The sequence below is a fragment of the Meleagris gallopavo genome, chromosome 29 (genome assembly GCF_905368555.1).
Source record: "Meleagris gallopavo chromosome 29, MGAL_WU_HG_1.1, whole genome shotgun sequence".
NCBI classification, from domain to species: domain Eukaryota; kingdom Metazoa; phylum Chordata; class Aves; order Galliformes; family Phasianidae; genus Meleagris; species Meleagris gallopavo.
Window position 1 is genome coordinate 4,867,723 of NC_139432.1, and position 16,188 is coordinate 4,883,910.

Consider the following 16,188-nt stretch of genomic DNA (forward strand, 5'->3'; position numbering starts at 1 on the left):
TGATTAAACTCTGCACTCCAGTCTCTTTATGGCCGCACAGCTGTTTGCAAACACAACCTAAGCACCAAACCCGAGCCGGCAGCCGATCCCCGCAGGTCGAACAGGTTGGGTCAGTGAGGACAAAGCGGAACGAGGAACAACGAGCGGCGGGGATCGGCTGCACGAGCCGTGCGAGCAACGCGCTTCCAGCCCTTCGAAGCGGGGCACGACGCTTCCCAACTTTCTCCTGCCGCTGGCCGCCCGCGCACGCGCATATCGCCCAGCCCAGGGCCGGCGGTTTTCCCTGCCAGGACCTCGCCGAGCAGCGCGGCGCGCCAGGCCTCGATGACGTCACGGCGGGGGGCGGGGCTTCGCGCGGCGCCGGAAGTGACGCCGTTGCCCAGCAGCCGTTGCTAAGCGACGACTCGGGCCGCCATGGCGGAGGGCCCCGCGCCGACCGGCACCTTCCCGGGCTTCATGAGCCAGGGCGCGCTGCTGTACCGGCGGGGCGAGTACGGCAAGGCCTTGGCCTGCTTCAACAATGTGAGGGCCCGGGTGGGGGTCGCGGTCTGGGGGGAGGCGAAAATGGGGGATTCGGCCTCATCCGCCGCCCCGATCCCGGCCCCGCGCCGCACGCCGCGCTCCTCTCTTCCTTGCAGGCGCTGCAGCTCAGAGCCGCAGACAAGCACGGCCTCGTGGCCCGCTCGCGGTGTTACCTGAAGCTCGGAGACGTGCAGAATTCCCTGAAGGACGCCGAAGCGTCACTCCAAAATGACAAAACGTTCTCTGAGGTAAATGGCGCAGAGCTGCGGGGCGGGTGCCCAGGACAGCTCTGCTGCCTGTGGGGGCGGCGGTCCTTGCAGAGCCCTCAAGGGAGGGACGCGCTGTGATAACGGCTGATGCCAAATCGCAGCGTGCTGAGCTCCTCTGCGGTGCTTCCAGAGAGCTGGAAGTGCTCAGCCGAGGAGGAAGGATCCAGGATTGGATTTTATTGTATGCAAACTTGGCCGTATGAGTAGGGCTTTCACTTCTGCCCAGGAGAGGATTGTTTGGAGGCTCTGAATCATAGTTTGTTGTTTTTTTTCCCCTTCGAATGTCTTTTCAGGGCCTTTACCAAAAAGCTGAGACGTTATATACCATGGGTGACTTTGAATTTGCTCTGGTGTTTTATCACCGGGGTGGTGAACTGCGCCCGGAGCTCCAGAAGTTCAGGCTGGGCATCCAGAAATCCCACGAGGCGATCATCAACTGCATTGGAAGTAAGAAGTTCCCCTTCATGGTGCCTGCAGGCACAGCTGAGGCTGTTCATGGTGTTCTGTCATCAGCTGCTGATAGGTGTTAATATGTTTCCTAAGGACCAAGTTCCTTTTACTTCTGGATTCACGAGCTCCATAGCCATTCTTATTTGAAACCAAGAAGCACAGAAAAAAACACATCCCCACCTGCTGGGTCTAACAGCTAATGATTATGGGAGTGAATTATGACCCCAGCACTTACATTTCTAAAGTCACCATGAAAATGTTCTAAATAATACAGAACAGCAGTACACCTACTTATGGCCTACTGATTACAGAATCCATTTTGAGATCTTTGTCCTGGTGTTAAAAAGTTTATAATGAAATCTGCCCACCTGAGACTGGCCTTCCTGACATTCTGATTTTCCTCCAGTTTACATTGCATAAGAGCAGTGAAACTGTTGACTATTGCAATGGAGCATTGCTTTCATAATTTCTGGCGTAAATCAGAGAACTGAGTCCTGCAAGAGACAGGAAAGGCCAAGGACCTGGTAATGTTCAAAGCAAATGGAAAACTTTTCCCTTACTTTTTCTCCTAGCAGTGCTTTCGCATGCAGACAAGCTTGGTCAACACCTGCACGCACTCCAGGCTCACACACACACTCGGCTGGGGCTGGCTCTGTGGTTGAGTGGCTTATCACGTGCAAAGAGAACCTGTGCACAGCTTGCAAGGCTGCTGCAAAACCTGCTGGGACAGTCAGAAACTGCTCAGGTGGATCCTCCTGCAGCCCGTCCTGTCACGGAGCCAGGGCACACCCTGCCTGCACGCCCCACGCAGCCCTCGATCCCACAGATAACGCAGCTACCTCACCTTGAAATCACTTTTGGAATTGCGGCCCACCTCCAGTACTGCAGATTGGCTTCACGTCCCAGCTGTGTGAAAGCCTGCAGCTCCTCCATGTGTGACACTCATTTAAAATGGCAGATAGAGCAGTTTTCCAGATCTGGTTTGTTTTTCTCTGTTACTGCTGCTTTCTTAGTTCGGTGCAAGCGCCAAGATGCCATCACAGCTCTCAGTGGAAACACTTGTCGTGCTTGACGTGCTGAGCTGAATGCTTTAAATGCCTTCAAGCATCTGGGCCGTATGCAAACGAACAGAATAAAAGCCATGAGGTGTTCTAAACATTTGGCAGCTCCTCGGTGCAGGGGAAACGAAGCAAGGAAATGGATTAGCATTAGTTCTAGATGCTGCATGCACGTACATTAACAGGGCACATCCCCAACTTTACTGAGTCTGCATGGCAGACCTGTGCTGTGAGCTCGCTGCTCTCGGCCCACTTACCTTACTGGAGGAAATTCTTCCACGACAGCATTTGAAGCTGCTTCCTCCCTTCTGACCAGGCCCAAACAAAGCTGTTTTTCACCCTTCCTTTCACTGCTAGAGTGTGCTCTGAACAGCAGAAGTGAAAATAAAACGGGAGTTCGTGTCAGTGCACAAAAACCTTAAGGTAGTTCTCTGTGTCGCTGGAGATTACCACGCTTGTAAGCTTTCCTTCCATTTTAAGATTCCCTTTCTCTGTATGTGGGATATAGCACATCTCTGCAGGAAATCTGCCCTGTGATGGCACCATGCAAAAATAGTAATCACAGTTCAGAGAAGAGCTACATCTGTGAGCTGCAATTCCTGCTTAAAGAACATACCCATATCCACATATTTTGTACAAGAGAATTACTAGAAGTCTCTATTTGTAACAGGACATTTTCAGCTTAGCAAATTTACAGTCATTTTAAATTCTAAAGCTTTTCTAATGCAGTATTTTCTCTGCGTTTGCAGGTCCGTCCTCAGTTAAACTGAAGAACAAAGAGGATCTCTGCTTTATAAGCCGTCAGGCAGAGGTACAGTGTGAAGAGCTCTTGATTTAGAAGCTAATTAGAGTTGTTTCAACACTGTTATGTTCTGAAACAGGCAGGGAGGATCAGTGCAGTGTGGATGGGGACGTGGCTGCTCCAGGGGAGCTCATCCTGAGCATAGGAAGCAAACAAATCCATCAGGAGGATTTTAGTGTACCTGCCTTTAATGCAGCTGTGGCTGAAGCCACACAGAGAAGAAAGGAGAAGGCAGAAGGGCAGGAAGAGCAGCCGATGGGAAACAAAGCCTCATCTGAAAGTCCCCTCACAGCCTGTTCCTATTGGGTTCACAGTGTTCTATTGGGTACTGCTGACCACCCCTCAGAGGCTAATGAGTAACAGCACTGAGGTCAGAGCCAAGGCACCCTTACCCACAGTGTTTGCTCTGGTCTTACCTGCTGTTTGAGTTCACGTTTCTGATAATGGACACTTTCTCAATTGCTTGATTTCGGGGTGCTCCACTGAAGCACTGCTTTGTTCCTCTGAGATGCCACACCACGTTTCCCTTTGAAGGCGCAGTGAATGCTCACTGCTTTCTTTCAGCTGGAATTATGGGTAGCTTGCAGTGAAAATAATTTGCACACGAAGCCTAAAAGCTCTTTGTGAGACGCTGACTTCTTGCTTTTACTTAAAGGAACTTGACCTCCACAGAGGGTCAGCTGTTCTGGAAGCCAGGCCCCACTGATAATCCCAGTGTTCCCCAGCAATCCCGCCTCATTGCTTTATTTTTTTCTTGCTGTAGAGCAAAAAAGCAGATCAGAAACTCCAAATCAAACTGACCAAGGACCAAAAGTGCACAAAGAAAAAGGAACCTGCAAGGAGTCAGAAAACAGAGCGGCAGCTTCTTGGAGAGCTCTATGCTGACAAGGCCTACCTAGAAAAGCTGCTGAAGGATGAAGGTTTTCTCCATTGTTTTCAGTTAAATGTTCCTTCTAAGCAGGATCTTCTTTCCTTCCTTTATATTCTTATCACTACTCGTATTTGTCTCACAGCTCATAGTGCAGGCAGTGTCAGAGAGTGGCAGATGTCTGCAGAGTTCAGGTGTCTTTGGAGCCAAATCCAATATTCAGAGCCATCTCTGAATCTTTCCTCCTTTCAGTCACAGCAGTCTGTGTTGAGGAAATCAGAAACAGCATCGTTATAAATCACTTAATTTCTGGCATGATGTTCAATTCCACTAACATCTGCATTAAGTGCAGAGCATTGCTGATGACACTTCCTCACTTGTGGCTTTGTTAAACGTGCTGTTAAGAACAAGATACAGGATTCACAAAGTACCTTATTTTAGAAATAGGCAGAAAGGTGATTTCCATTTAATCTTTTTTGTTTTCTCCTTCTAGGAAACCATTTACTCAGTAACAGAGCAGTAATTAAGAATTTAGCCTAATCATAAGTTTTATGGTATTGCCAGCATTAATACAATAATATATGAGCCATCTGGTTTCCAGGCATGTAATATTCCTCCCCATCTCCACAACGTTTTAAGTGCATCTGAGTGCAGGTGTTCCATCTAAGTGCTCTGCCCAGGACAGGTGCATGTGCACCACAGCCAGCCCCAAACACAGCAGTTTTTGCTCCCAAGGAGAATTTCTGTAACTTCTCTTCCAGTCAAACCCGTTTGAGGAGCATCGAAGACCCGAATTCCCAGTTCTCTCTCTGTCAGAGCAGGACATTCACGAGCAGCCCAGTGAACTGAAGCTTCGTCCGTTGTGTGCTTTGATGCTCTCCTATTCTGCCCTCCTATTTTCAGATTTGATGAAAAGCGTCACAAAGCAGGGGGTCAAAGTGGAGGACGTGGTTCTGGGTGGCATTGCCTACCTGGACACGCGTGCTGAGTTCTGGCAGCAGCAGAAGCCCATCTACGCCCGTGTGAGGGAGCGCAGGCTCAGGCAGCAGAAGTGGATCAGGGAGAAGAAACCCAAACCAGCCGAGGTGGCCAGATACATTGTGAAGAGCATGGAGGACATCGATATGTGTACGTGTCCTGGCTGGAAACAGTAAGAAAGCAACGGCTGGTGCTTGTGATTGTTTGCTGTAGCAAATACAGAGCAGAACTACAGTAGCAACACAAGTGTGATTCTCTGAGGCTTACGTAACTGCTGGCCTTACCTCCCCAGTATCACTGTGTCTGCACACCAGCACTGAACGTTCCTCTTTGTCCTTAGTGCTGACTGGAGACTCCCCCGAAGAGAGCTGCAGGAAAGCAGAGCGTGTGCTGAAAACAATACAAGGATGGTCAGAGGATGAAGTGCCCAACAAGAAGGAGCTGATCGGGAACCTCTACAGCTGCATTGGCAATGCTCAGTTTGAGATGGGGCGGATGGAGGCAGCCCTGAAAAGCCACAAAATGGATCTGGAGTTTGCCAGGCAGAAGTAAGTGCTGAGAAATTCTGATGGAGGAGGAAAAGATGCAGAGGAAAGTTCCTCTGCTTTTAGCATCCGGTAGCACTGTAATTCTCACCTGACGATTTAACAGGGCAGTGCTTTCAGGCTCTGCCCACACACAAGGGTCTTCACTATTTCAAAAACAAATGACTTAAGCAGATTTTTAAAGGCTCCAGCACACGTGGCATGCCAAAACGTGTGTTGAAGCAAAGCAAAAGAGAGAACAAATCCCAGACTCAGCACTGCAGCCCCACTGTGCGCTTCCTCCTCGGGAAGGTCGGACCCGGGCGGCAGCGGGCAGCGACGAGGCGCGCTGTGCTGCTTTCTCAAAGCCGTGCAGGGCTTCCCTCGTAGGACGGGACCGCAGCCGTTGCCGAGCAGATTCGCCCTCTGGTGGCTGTTAATGACCGCCATAGCAAACAGCGCCGCTGCTGCTCTGCTCTCATCAGCTTTTTCATTCGTACGACACAGATAATCACAGCAGACCACTTCCAAAGCTGGGAATGAGGACATTTACTTTGGTTTTATGACTTCCAGTCTGGCACTGGTCCTTTACCTCCACTTCTCAACCCTTTGTGTTATGCTGAGCACTACAGAATACATACGGGGTTGAAGATCGGGCTGCCAGCAATAAAGGCTGCTTCAACCACTGCAACTTTTCCCTTTCTGCACAGCAATCTCCCCGATGTCGTGTCCAGAGCCCTCGACAACATTGGCAGAGTTTATGCCAGGACTGGCAAATTCCAGCAAGCCATCGACACGTACGTAAATAACAGGAAGGCATAAGTTGGGGTTTCAATGAAATACTGTCCTTTCAGTTTGTTCTGCTAGCAAGATAGCTGTGAATATCTTCATACCAACGACTGGAACTCCTTGTTTATAGATTCAGTGACTGAAATGACAGCTGCACATAGGTGAGATCCAGTAAAATCTGTCTTTCTTACTCTCTGCTTGAAGCTGGGAGGAGAAAATCCCACTGGCAAAATCCAGCCTGGAGAAGACGTGGCTGTTCCACGAGGTTGGCCGCTGTTACCTTGAGCTCGGGAAGGCAGAAGAAGCTCAAAACTACGGAGAGAAATCCCTGCAGTCAGCGCTGGAGGAGGGGGATGCGGAGTGGCAGCTCCATGCCAGTGTGCTGCTGGCACAGGCACAAGGTAAGGATGTCACCGCATGGAAGCTGCCAGTCTGGCACCTGAATGAAAACTCCAGAGCCGTTCAGGTTAAGGTCTCTCGCAGGAGACTTGCTTGCTTAACGGCTGTTCTCTTTATCTTGGGTTACAGTCGATGTTTTCATTTGTTTGTTACAGAAAAATTGAAGGATTACCGGTCTGCAATTACGAACTTTGAAAAAGCCCTTGAGAAGGCAAAGCTTGTCCACAGCGACGCTGCTCAGAAGGCCATCATTGCTGTAAGTGGCTCCCTGTGAGTGGGGCAGAGCTGTACGGAGGCTGTCCTGCCGTGTGACATCCTGCAAACGGGCACAGATGAGCACAGACCTACTTGGGGTGTTCAAAGCTGAAGCAGCGCCTGTTCTGCCAGAGGGAAACAGCAGTGAGTGAGAGATGAAACCTTCAGGGGAGGAGACGTTTGGTACAGATGCTGATAGCTGGAATTGGTGCGGTGTGAAGGCAGGGAAGGAGCAAGCAGTGATAGCAGAGCTCAAAGGGAGACGGGAGCAATTTGCACAGTGTGTGCGCAGGGCCTTTACTGAGAAGCCACATCACTTTTCAGGCTTTGGATGACGTGAGCAGAAGCTTCATCGAAGACCTGAAAGAAAAAGAAAGAGAAACGGAAGCTCACACTCTCAAAGGTAATTGTCATGTAGAATTCTGCACCGCTTTCCTTTCCGGCGATGGGAACGGAGCTGTGCGGGAGGTGGCAGCACCGCCCTGCGCTCACAGCGGGCTCCGAACACACAGAGCATAACTGAGACAGAAAGTGGTGATGGGGGAAAAGGGGAAAAGCCTTTCTCTCCTCGTGCCCCACTGGTTGCTCAGTGCTCGAACTCAGTCTTAGATTTCATTCCTCTCCTCCTCCCCCCCCCCAGATCACGATTTCAGTGGTGAAAATGCAGAAGACGACAAGTCTGAGGGACGGGAAAATGAGCAAAGCTTGGAGAACCAAAGGGGTGAAAAAGAAGATGCTGAGAGCGAAAAGGAAGAAGGAAATGAGAGAGAAGAGCTCGATGAACAAGATGGAAAAGAGAAGGAGAGTGAAGAAGAGAAGAGCAAAGGAGAGGAGGAGGAGAGCGAAAGAGAGGAAGAGGGGAGCAAAAGAGAGGAAGAGGGGAGCGAAAGAGAGGAAGAGGGGAGAGAAAGAGAGGAAGAGGGGAGAGAAAGAGAAGAAGAGGAAATAGGAGACGACGAAAAAAAGCAGTTTGATTTCCTGAGCGGTTAAAATAAAGCCGCGCAGCGGCTCTGCTCGCACACAGGAGCCGCAGCTCCGCCGCACCCCGGGGCACAAGGAGCGAAACCGCGCCGGGCACCACCGGCACCGCCCGCCCCGGGCAGGCGCGGCCACGGGCGGTCCCGGGCGAGGGGGGCGAGGGGGGGCGATGCTATGAAAGGGGCCGCGGGGCCGCCCGCCCCAGAGCCGCACTCCCGCTCCGCACCGGCGGCCGCCCCGGAGCCGCTGCCCTCACCATGGTAAGTGCGGGACGGGGCGCGGGGCGGCGGGGGGCTCTGAGCCGCGCCGCCCCTTCGCTGCCCGCTCCCCTCCCGGGGCTCCGTCGGAGGGCCGCGGGGAACGGAGCGGCCGCGGGGACAGCGGGGCTTTGTGAGCGGGGCGCCGCTCAATCGCGTTTTGTTCGCCCGCGGAGCCCCGCGCCGCTCTGTGCCGCCTTTGTCCCGGCGCGGCTCCGCGGCATAAAGGAGCGCTTTATCCCGGCGCTGGCTGCCGAACAATGGGGCCCGGGGGTGTTTTCTATTATTGTTCTTTTGTTTGCGCGTTTGAAAAGCGGCTCAGTGCCGCCCGCCCGCAGCTGCCGCCCGCAGAACGGCGGCCCCGGGCACCGCCGAGCCCCGCACCCACGGCCCGAGCGGGTCGGGGCGGTGCGGGAGCGGCGGTCCCGGAGAGGAGTCGCAGCTCCGCTTCTCGAGGGGCGATGGGAGCCCCAACCCCACCGGGGGCGTCGCGCCGTCCCCTTCTGAGCGGAGCCGCTCCCGAGCCGCGTTTCGCTGACGGCTCCGCGCACCTCGCACGGCGGCCGCCCCGGGGCAGGCGATGCTCCGCGCCCGGTGGGGAACCGCTCCGCACCTCCCGACCCCAATGCGGAGGATGGAGGCGTTCCTTCTAAGCGCCGCACGCAGCCGCTTTCACTTTCGAGTTCGGCGGCGGCAGCGCGGCCGCTTTTCCCGGCAGCGATTCGTGCCGCTCCGCGCTGGGAGGAGCCCGGAGGGGCGCTGAGCGCGTGGTCCGTTCGAACCCGAACCCGGAGCGGCCGATCCCGGAGCCCCGAGCGGCGCGGGTTCCGCTGCCACAGCCGCCGTCAGCGGGTCTCGGTTCGCCTCTGCAGGCGGAGCTGCGTTGTTTCGCACCTCGGGCTCAGCGCGGCTCCTCGGGCCGCGGCCGCTCCGCGCTGTGGCGGTGACGTTTCCCTTCCCTCCGGGCCGGGCGGGGGGGCGGCGGGGGGCGGTGCGGGGCCGCTGCGATCCGGGTTCCCCCCTTCCCCCCTCGAGGGCACAGCAGCGGCTTCCAGAGCCTCCAAAGCGGCGTTTTCTTCTCGAATTTCAGAACAGAGGTTTCTCCAAGAAGAGTCACCCGTTCCTACCGAAAATATTTCGAAAGATGTCCGCCCAGTCGGCCAAAGAAAGGCCCGAGAGTCTGCGGTTCCCTTTCCTCGATGACGAAGATACCGTCGCCACGCTCAAAGAGTCCAAAACCTTCTTCATCCTGAGAGGCCTCCCCGGCAGTGGGAAGTCCACGCTGGCCCAGGCGATCCAGGAACGCTACAAAGACGGCTGCAAAGTCATCGCTGCCGAGAGCTACAAAATCACACCTGCCATAAGAAGCAGCATTCCTGAAGAATATGCCAAAGTCGATGAGGATTTAGTTGAGTATTGCAAACGAGACATCAGCGTTATCGTTTTGGATGACACTCACCATGAAAGGGAACGACTGGACCAAATCTTTGACATTGCTGACAAATACCGCTACAAAGTCATCTTTGCGGAGCCCAAAACCCAATGGAGGATGGATTGCTCGCAGCTTAAGGATAAGAATCAGTGGAAACTGACGGTGGAAGACCTGAAGAAGATGAAGCCCAGTTTGGAGAAGGAGTTCCTCCCCATGTATTTTGGGTGGTTTTTGAGCAAGAGAAGCTCTGAGATCCTGAGGAAGGCCGGCCAGGTGTTCTTAGATGAGCTGGGAAGCCTCAAAGCCTTCAAAAAGGAGAGCAAATACTGTATGTATAGAAATACCTTACCTGCTTCTTACTTCTGATGCAACCTTAACGTGCAGCAAACTGAACAAATTTGGTCAGCTTATAAAGTGATGTTTTTAGTGAAGGTCAGCACCAAGAACTGTTCAGAGATCCCCAACTCTGTTTTTTGAAGTTGTTTTTGTAACTGAAAATGAAAGTTTCCTTGAGGGTCCGTTCAGCTGTGAGGCTGCTGGGGGGGGGAGGAGGGGGGCAGCGGTGCTACCGGGTGGTTTGTGAGGATGAGATGCAGCCTCACCTCACCTCACCCCTCGTGGGATTTCGGCTCTGCCACCCTGAAGGTGTTGCAGCTGCATCCACGTCCCTTGGGTGGAAGGAGGGTTTTGTATCCACCTCTTCCTTTCCAGCTGTAAGGAGATGAAGCACAGAGGACAGATAGGTGAAGAAAGCTGAGATAGGGCTTAAGCTCAGGTGCTTTTTAAGGGATCCTTTTGTCATAATAACGTTCTTCTATATTCGCAGTCACTTCTGAAGATCCCAAAATAAAAATAGATCTCACCAGCTACTTTGTGAAGAGGCCGCCCGGGGTCTTGCACTGCACCACCAAATACACCGACTTCGGGAAGGCGGCGGGGGCTGAGGATTACGCACAGCAGGAGGTGAGCGCTGCAGCTCCGCTTCCCCTCCTCCCATCCGAGGTCCTTTCCTGGCCGGGGCTCTGCGTGCGGTGGGAAGGGAGGGGGGGGCAGCTTTGCTCACAGCTGAGAGGGAAACTGCAGGGCTGTGTGCACCCACGGCCCACCTGATAGGAAAGTGATCGACACGGGAAGCCCACACCTCCTCCTGTCTGCTTCCAGGAGCGCCTCCCTCCACTGTCATCTCCCATAGCGTGGTTTGAATGACAGTAAGTCACAGATTTACACTTCTAGTTAAATCACTTCCAAACAGCCCAGGTAAATGTGGGGTCGGTGAAGGAGCTCTGCGTTGTGCTTCAAACACAGCAAAGTGGGACCTGCAGCAGCCGGGACCCAACGAAGCCGACGGCGGTGCTCCAACCCCAGAGCTCCGCTCTGATTGTCCCCCTCTCTCCCCAGGCTGTGAGGGCTTCCTACGGCAAAGGCTTCACTTTGTCCATTTCTGGTCTGTTTGTCACAACCAAAACTGTCGGTGCTCGCGTGGAGCTGAGCGAACAGCAGCTGCTGCTGTGGCCCGGGGACGCCGATAAGATCCAGGCAACCGACAGCCTCCCGAAGGGCAGCCGCGCTCACATCACCCTCGGCTGCGCCAGCGGCATCGAAGCCGTGCAAACCGGGCTGGATCTGCTGGAGTTTGTGAAACTGGAAAAGGCGGGGAGCAAAGGGGAAGAAGTGGGGGAAATCGGGGGAGGGAAACTGCAGTATTTTGGTAACGGGATGTGGATGCTCGTCCTGTCTAAAAAGATCGATGTGAGGGCGATTTTCTCGGGTTACTACGGAAAGGGAAAACTGGTGCCGACACAGAGCACCAACAAACGGGGCTCTGCGTTCAGTTCCTGCACCATCATCTAAGAGCACCGGCAGGCATCGCCCCCGCTGGTTTTTAAAAGGAAAGTAACTCGGTAACCTTTAAAACTGTAAAGAGAAATAATTCTGCCTTTACTAAGCAAGCCCTTCTGCCAACCTCAGACCGAAACATCTCTGGAGAGGCATTTATTGGCCTCGGTTAGAAAACAAGCAGCTCCAGGAGAGCTGTCAGATAACCCTCAGTAACCAAAGTGCTGCTGAGTATTTCTAATGGGAGAGTTTGGGGAGAACCAGCTCTCGTGGGGCCCTGCTTGTTTTCTTCCTCGGAGGATCTCCTGTTGTCTTTTATAACTTCCCTATGAGCCACAATCGTTAGATCTGCACACGTCAGTACTTCTCAATTGAGCGGTGGCAGAACAGAGCCTGTACAGAACTGCTCTGAGGCCCGGTGAGCTGCATCACGCCTCCCCCTGCTCCCAAACAGACGGACAAACAGCAGGAGTGCTGCATTCCAGGTGAAAACCAGACCCACTTCCGTCCAGCGGAGCAGTTCCTGGCAGCTCAGTCCATAAGGGATCGTGCAGCAGCCACCCGGAGCCACGAGTGTCCTTCCCCATTGTGCTGTCAGTGCGCAGAGCTTTCAGTGCAGAGAAGGGCTGTGCTGATGGGCACACAGAGGCGCAGTGCCAGGCAACGTCTGTGAGCCAAATACTGCAGACGTGGGGAGGAAAATCACAGCAAAAGAAACAGCTTTGAGGAGCTGCATTCGGTTCCTGTAGCGGCTCCAGTTGCTCAGGATGGGCTGCATTCAATTCTGCCAGCACCGCCGCCCTGTAGGGAGCAATCCTGCCTTGGCGGGGAATGGAAGAGATGAACTAACGTCTTTTCCATCTTCTTTTGTAGACATTAAATCGCGTCTGAAGTATAGAACTGTACTTCAAGCAAGATTTTACTAGCTTTAGCTAATGCACTGAAGGTAGGATGGAAGTAACACAGTAGTTTAGGAAGTAAAGGGAGGTATTGTAACTGTGTAACTCAAGTCTGCTCCAACCCCAGTGGTGGGCTGGAAAGAAGTTAATGATCGAGCACTGCTGTTATTAAGTCTGTTTTATTAAAGCTGATGTTTTTGCTCTTAGATCGTTTGCCAGTCAGCAGATCCATGGTCACTACTTCATAACACAAATCTCAACTAACAGATTCAGGTCAGGACAGCAGCCCGGACTCCTGCCATGGCTGCGCCTGGTGAGCTGCACTGTGCTTAACCCACAATTAATAAATGTAAATACTCACTGTGTTCCACACGTGTGTTGGGGTCGTGTCTGTAAGAGGCTCTGCGGGGCTCAGTGCTGGGAGAAGCATTTCTCACAGGGCTCAGGTCAGCAGCAAGGAGTGCCATGGGGGAGCGCGTTCAGCAGCGAGGGGAAGCACTGCCTGCTTTGGGAGCGGTTTTAAGGATGACAATAAATTCCCATTCTAACACCACCGAAAGAAATCCACGCCTACACCCCGAGTTCCATCCGTCCTTCACTTCCCCAGCTGAGCACAGAACAGCTGCTGCACCAGGAGAGCTGCAGGTGCCCGCAAAGCAGCTCAGCCCTCCTAACGCCGATCCTCAGTGCTCCCATCCAACCTCACAGCACGCAGCCAGGTGCTCCTGGGAGGGACCTGAGAGCTGCTCTGCTCCCCCCGCTCCCAGCGCCTGCAGAGCCGCGCTAAGAACCACAGCAACGCCGTCCTCATCGACCTTTTTATTAGTTTGTACATCATATACAGTTTATAATAAAGTAAACCAATTGCATACGGTTTTTGCTTCAGTCTGTGATATTCTCCATATAAACACAGCATTATGAATTATGCCTAATGAAGTAAACAACAAATATTCACATTGTTACCATTCACATCCTAGAAAGGTAAAGGTCCAAAGAGGGACAGCGCTGGCACTGCTGTGAAGCCGCCCTGGAGAGGCGTTTGGCAAAGCGGTCGGGGTTCGGTTGCTCCATGCAGGGCTCCTTTCCTCCCTCAGGAAAGGTTTTACACTGAGGTAAACATTCAGAATTGGGATTTGGATAAATAGGGCGGCCCTCTCCAAGTCGGCTTCACATCAGTCTCTGCTTTTGTCTCCACTGCTCCGAACCTCTTTACAACGAAGCACTTCTGCATGCTGTGAAGGTGCTCGGGCCGCTGTACCCCCAGCGTCGCTTCCCCTGGTTTTCTCCTTTGAAGCAGGAATTTGTATGTGAAAGCGGGGAGCGGGGCAGAATAACCCAGAAAGGTTGGCAGTGCCAGAGCTGCAGCTGAATCACAAACCCGGGCAGAGGCAGCGCCTGCAGCCCCCAAAGCCCAGCACTGCCCACCCCGCTGCGCCGGCTCTCCGTAACGCAGCTCTGCACTCCGTGCCTCTCAGCGCCCTCACAGCTCAGCCCAGCACAGGCACAACCTGCCCAGCGCTGCTCCTGGAGATCCCGTATCCCCGTCCCCGGCTGCAGGAGGGGCAGCGGAGCGCATCGTGTCTGTGCTGCACCGCTCCCGGGAAGCAGCTTCCATAGGGAATGCTCCGGGTTACAGCTCTGGGAGCAGGGAGGGCCCTCGCACGGCTGGGCACAGCTCTGCTGCCATGGAACACAGAGCTCAGCTACTGGAGGAACCCAAGCAGGGCCACCCACAGCCGTCCTTTTCCCTACGGGAAGGGGAGGTACAAGGCACTCGTTTAAAGCCCATCCACTTGAAGACAAGTGAACATCTTCAGCTATTAAACCGAGGAAGAGAAGTGGAAGGACTGGCAAAGCCCTGCACAGACCAAACGCTTTTGGCCATTCCGGAGCTTTCAGGGCGCCTGCTGAGCTCAGCCCCCGACGTGAGGCCAGGGCTCTCCTGCTGGGAACGAGCAGAGCACGGCCACTGCTGCTCTGCATCCCGGGTACAGGAAGCTCTGCGGGGCTCCCAGTACTGCACAGCTATTTCGTGCCGCTGTCCCAAACTGTCTCCACCCACCCAGTTTGCACAAACGCAAGTATTTACAAAACAGTCAGAAGCCATCAGCACATGAGATCCAGCTTTACAGCAACACTGCCAAGTACACAAACAAAACCAGGTACTTTCCTAGGTAGCATGGATAGCAGACAATTGGAAAAGCCTGTCAAAAGGGGCAGCCAGAAGCAGCGGGACGGTTTCTAAAGCCAACTTCAGGTCCAGGGTCAGCATCCCGAAGGGACGCGCAGCGCTCCGTGCAGAAGCTGGAGCTGAAACTGCGTCAGATACGGAAAGCAAATCGCACAAAGAAAAAAAATAAATAAACACAGCAGACCTGATGGCCTAGAGGTCAGCTCAGCGCACATGCAAGCATCTCCCCAACACCAACACAAAGCTCTGGAGGTCACCCCACAGCACCCACACTGCAGCGCTGCGACACGGGGCGACGGCGAACCCCAGGGGGCCGCAGGAGGGACAGAGCCCCTCTCCAGCTCCATCCGCACAGCAGCACTCCTCAGAGAAGTGCTGGCACTCACCGCAGTAATATTTAACTATTTCAAATCATGCATCCACGTACAGTTTCATAAACATCTGCACACGTTCCCTCTCTCAGAGAGAAAGCCGTTCCATTTCTGCCCTCTGAGGAACGGCCTCATCCCAGCTGGGAGAGCAGGGAGGCAGAAATACCAACAACCATCACAATAAAAGCAGTGATGAATGCAGTGCACATCTCTGCGCGGTGACAGAGGGCCGAGCTGCACAGCAATCGCTGACACACACAGGACAACGCGGCACGAAGCCGGAGTCCACACTGAGATCAGTCCTGCAAGCTGCGACTGAGCCGAGCCACGGGAGCCGGAGCCTCAGCGAGCGCAGGCAGCGTTTGGGTGCCCTGGTATTCATCTGAAAAACTCCAGGGCCCCGTTTTGCTCTCAGTGCAATCCGGGTCAATCATCACATTACACCGACACAAAGGAAGTTCGATAAACGCTGCGGTCTGTTTTTAGAAATATTACCTCACATTGGCTCATCTTAAAAGCTGACTTCGGAGCGATTAGAAAACGCTGCCTTTATTCTGCAGCACTCAAATTTAAGCCCTTAAATCTTCCCTCTGTGAGAGCAGATTGTCAGAAGTTCTGACCAAACCCAACGCACAGCACTCAGCAGCAGCACCGACTGCTGAAGCTCAGGTGCCCAGCAGCCCAGGAGGTGCACAGCCTCAGCGGGAAGGAAGACAAAGATGTCAGCATCTGAAGGAATCGTTCTGTGCAATTGATTGATTGCAATTTTTGCTCCTGCAGTAAAAGTCGAGGCAGATATTATACAAAAGTGTCAGGTTTCTCTAGGAAAAGAGCTTGCATGGCACGAACGTCTGTTTTCCCACCCACACAAACCTCAGCTCTGCACAGCATCAGCTCGCAGACTGCAAACACAGCACTGCCCTACAGCTCCACTCGAGGACCCAACAAAGCACCTGGTGGAGAAGAGCCTCTGCTTTCCAGGAAAACGGGAAGAACTGTGGAAGCAGAGCCCTTCCCCAGCAGATCTCACAACAGAGCAGCACCACCGAAACAAAACCACGTTCAACTCGAGCTGCTGCAGCTGCACGCAGCTCCAGGCTGCCAGCTCTGCACTGCAGCACCATCCGAGACCTCTGCACACACTGTGCAAGAGAAGCAAGGGACAGACTGCCAGCTCAGGGTGGGACTTTGCATTTTCTTGCTTCTTTGGACTATTTACGTTACTATGTGAGAGCCACTCGACTGCTTTATCTTATGGGTGAGTCCTTGTAAACACGATGAGATCACACCGCTGCACACACACAGGAACC

At 53.6% G+C, this 16,188-nt stretch overlaps 2 protein-coding genes across 2 annotated transcripts; both read left to right on the forward strand.

Annotated features, from left to right (window-relative positions):
- Positions 1 to 362: 362 nt before the first annotated feature.
- Positions 363 to 8,410, forward strand: ODAD4 (outer dynein arm docking complex subunit 4). The gene is made up of 12 exons (XM_085211049.1): positions 363 to 522; positions 639 to 770; positions 1,085 to 1,238; positions 3,049 to 3,110; positions 3,865 to 4,021; positions 4,873 to 5,097; positions 5,288 to 5,495; positions 6,182 to 6,268; positions 6,465 to 6,661; positions 6,815 to 6,915; positions 7,239 to 7,317; positions 7,555 to 8,410. Exons 1-12 carry the CDS (start codon positions 415 to 417, stop codon positions 7,902 to 7,904), a joined length of 1,860 nt encoding a protein of 619 aa, XP_085067175.1. The 5' UTR covers positions 363 to 414; the 3' UTR covers positions 7,905 to 8,410.
- On the forward strand, positions 8,410 to 13,185 carry CNP (2',3'-cyclic nucleotide 3' phosphodiesterase). Its single transcript, XM_085210796.1, has 5 exons — positions 8,410 to 8,557; positions 8,658 to 9,007; positions 9,240 to 9,909; positions 10,408 to 10,544; positions 10,980 to 13,185. Exons 1-5 carry the CDS (start codon positions 8,410 to 8,412, stop codon positions 11,430 to 11,432), a joined length of 1,758 nt encoding a protein of 585 aa, XP_085066922.1. The 3' UTR covers positions 11,433 to 13,185.
- The last annotated feature ends 3,003 nt before the right edge of the window (positions 13,186 to 16,188 follow it).

What these genes read in the sequence shown, in the direction of transcription:
- ODAD4 (XM_085211049.1), top strand. Translation starts at nt 415, where the DNA reads ATGGCGGAGGGCCCCGCGCCGACCGGCACCTTCCCGGGCTTCATGAGC. An exon ending in CCTTGGCCTGCTTCAACAAT is followed by an intron (nt 523 to 638) that starts GTGAGGGCCCGG and finishes TCTTCCTTGCAG; the next exon opens with GCGCTGCAGCTCAGAGCCGC. An exon ending in GGAAGCTCACACTCTCAAAG is followed by an intron (nt 7,318 to 7,554) that starts GTAATTGTCATG and finishes CCCCCCCCCCAG; the next exon opens with ATCACGATTTCAGTGGTGAA.
- CNP (XM_085210796.1), top strand. Translation starts at nt 8,410, where the DNA reads ATGGGGCCCGGGGGTGTTTTCTATTATTGTTCTTTTGTTTGCGCGTTT. An exon ending in GGCCCGAGCGGGTCGGGGCG is followed by an intron (nt 8,558 to 8,657) that starts GTGCGGGAGCGG and finishes TCCCCTTCTGAG; the next exon opens with CGGAGCCGCTCCCGAGCCGC. An exon ending in AGGATTACGCACAGCAGGAG is followed by an intron (nt 10,545 to 10,979) that starts GTGAGCGCTGCA and finishes CTCTCTCCCCAG; the next exon opens with GCTGTGAGGGCTTCCTACGG.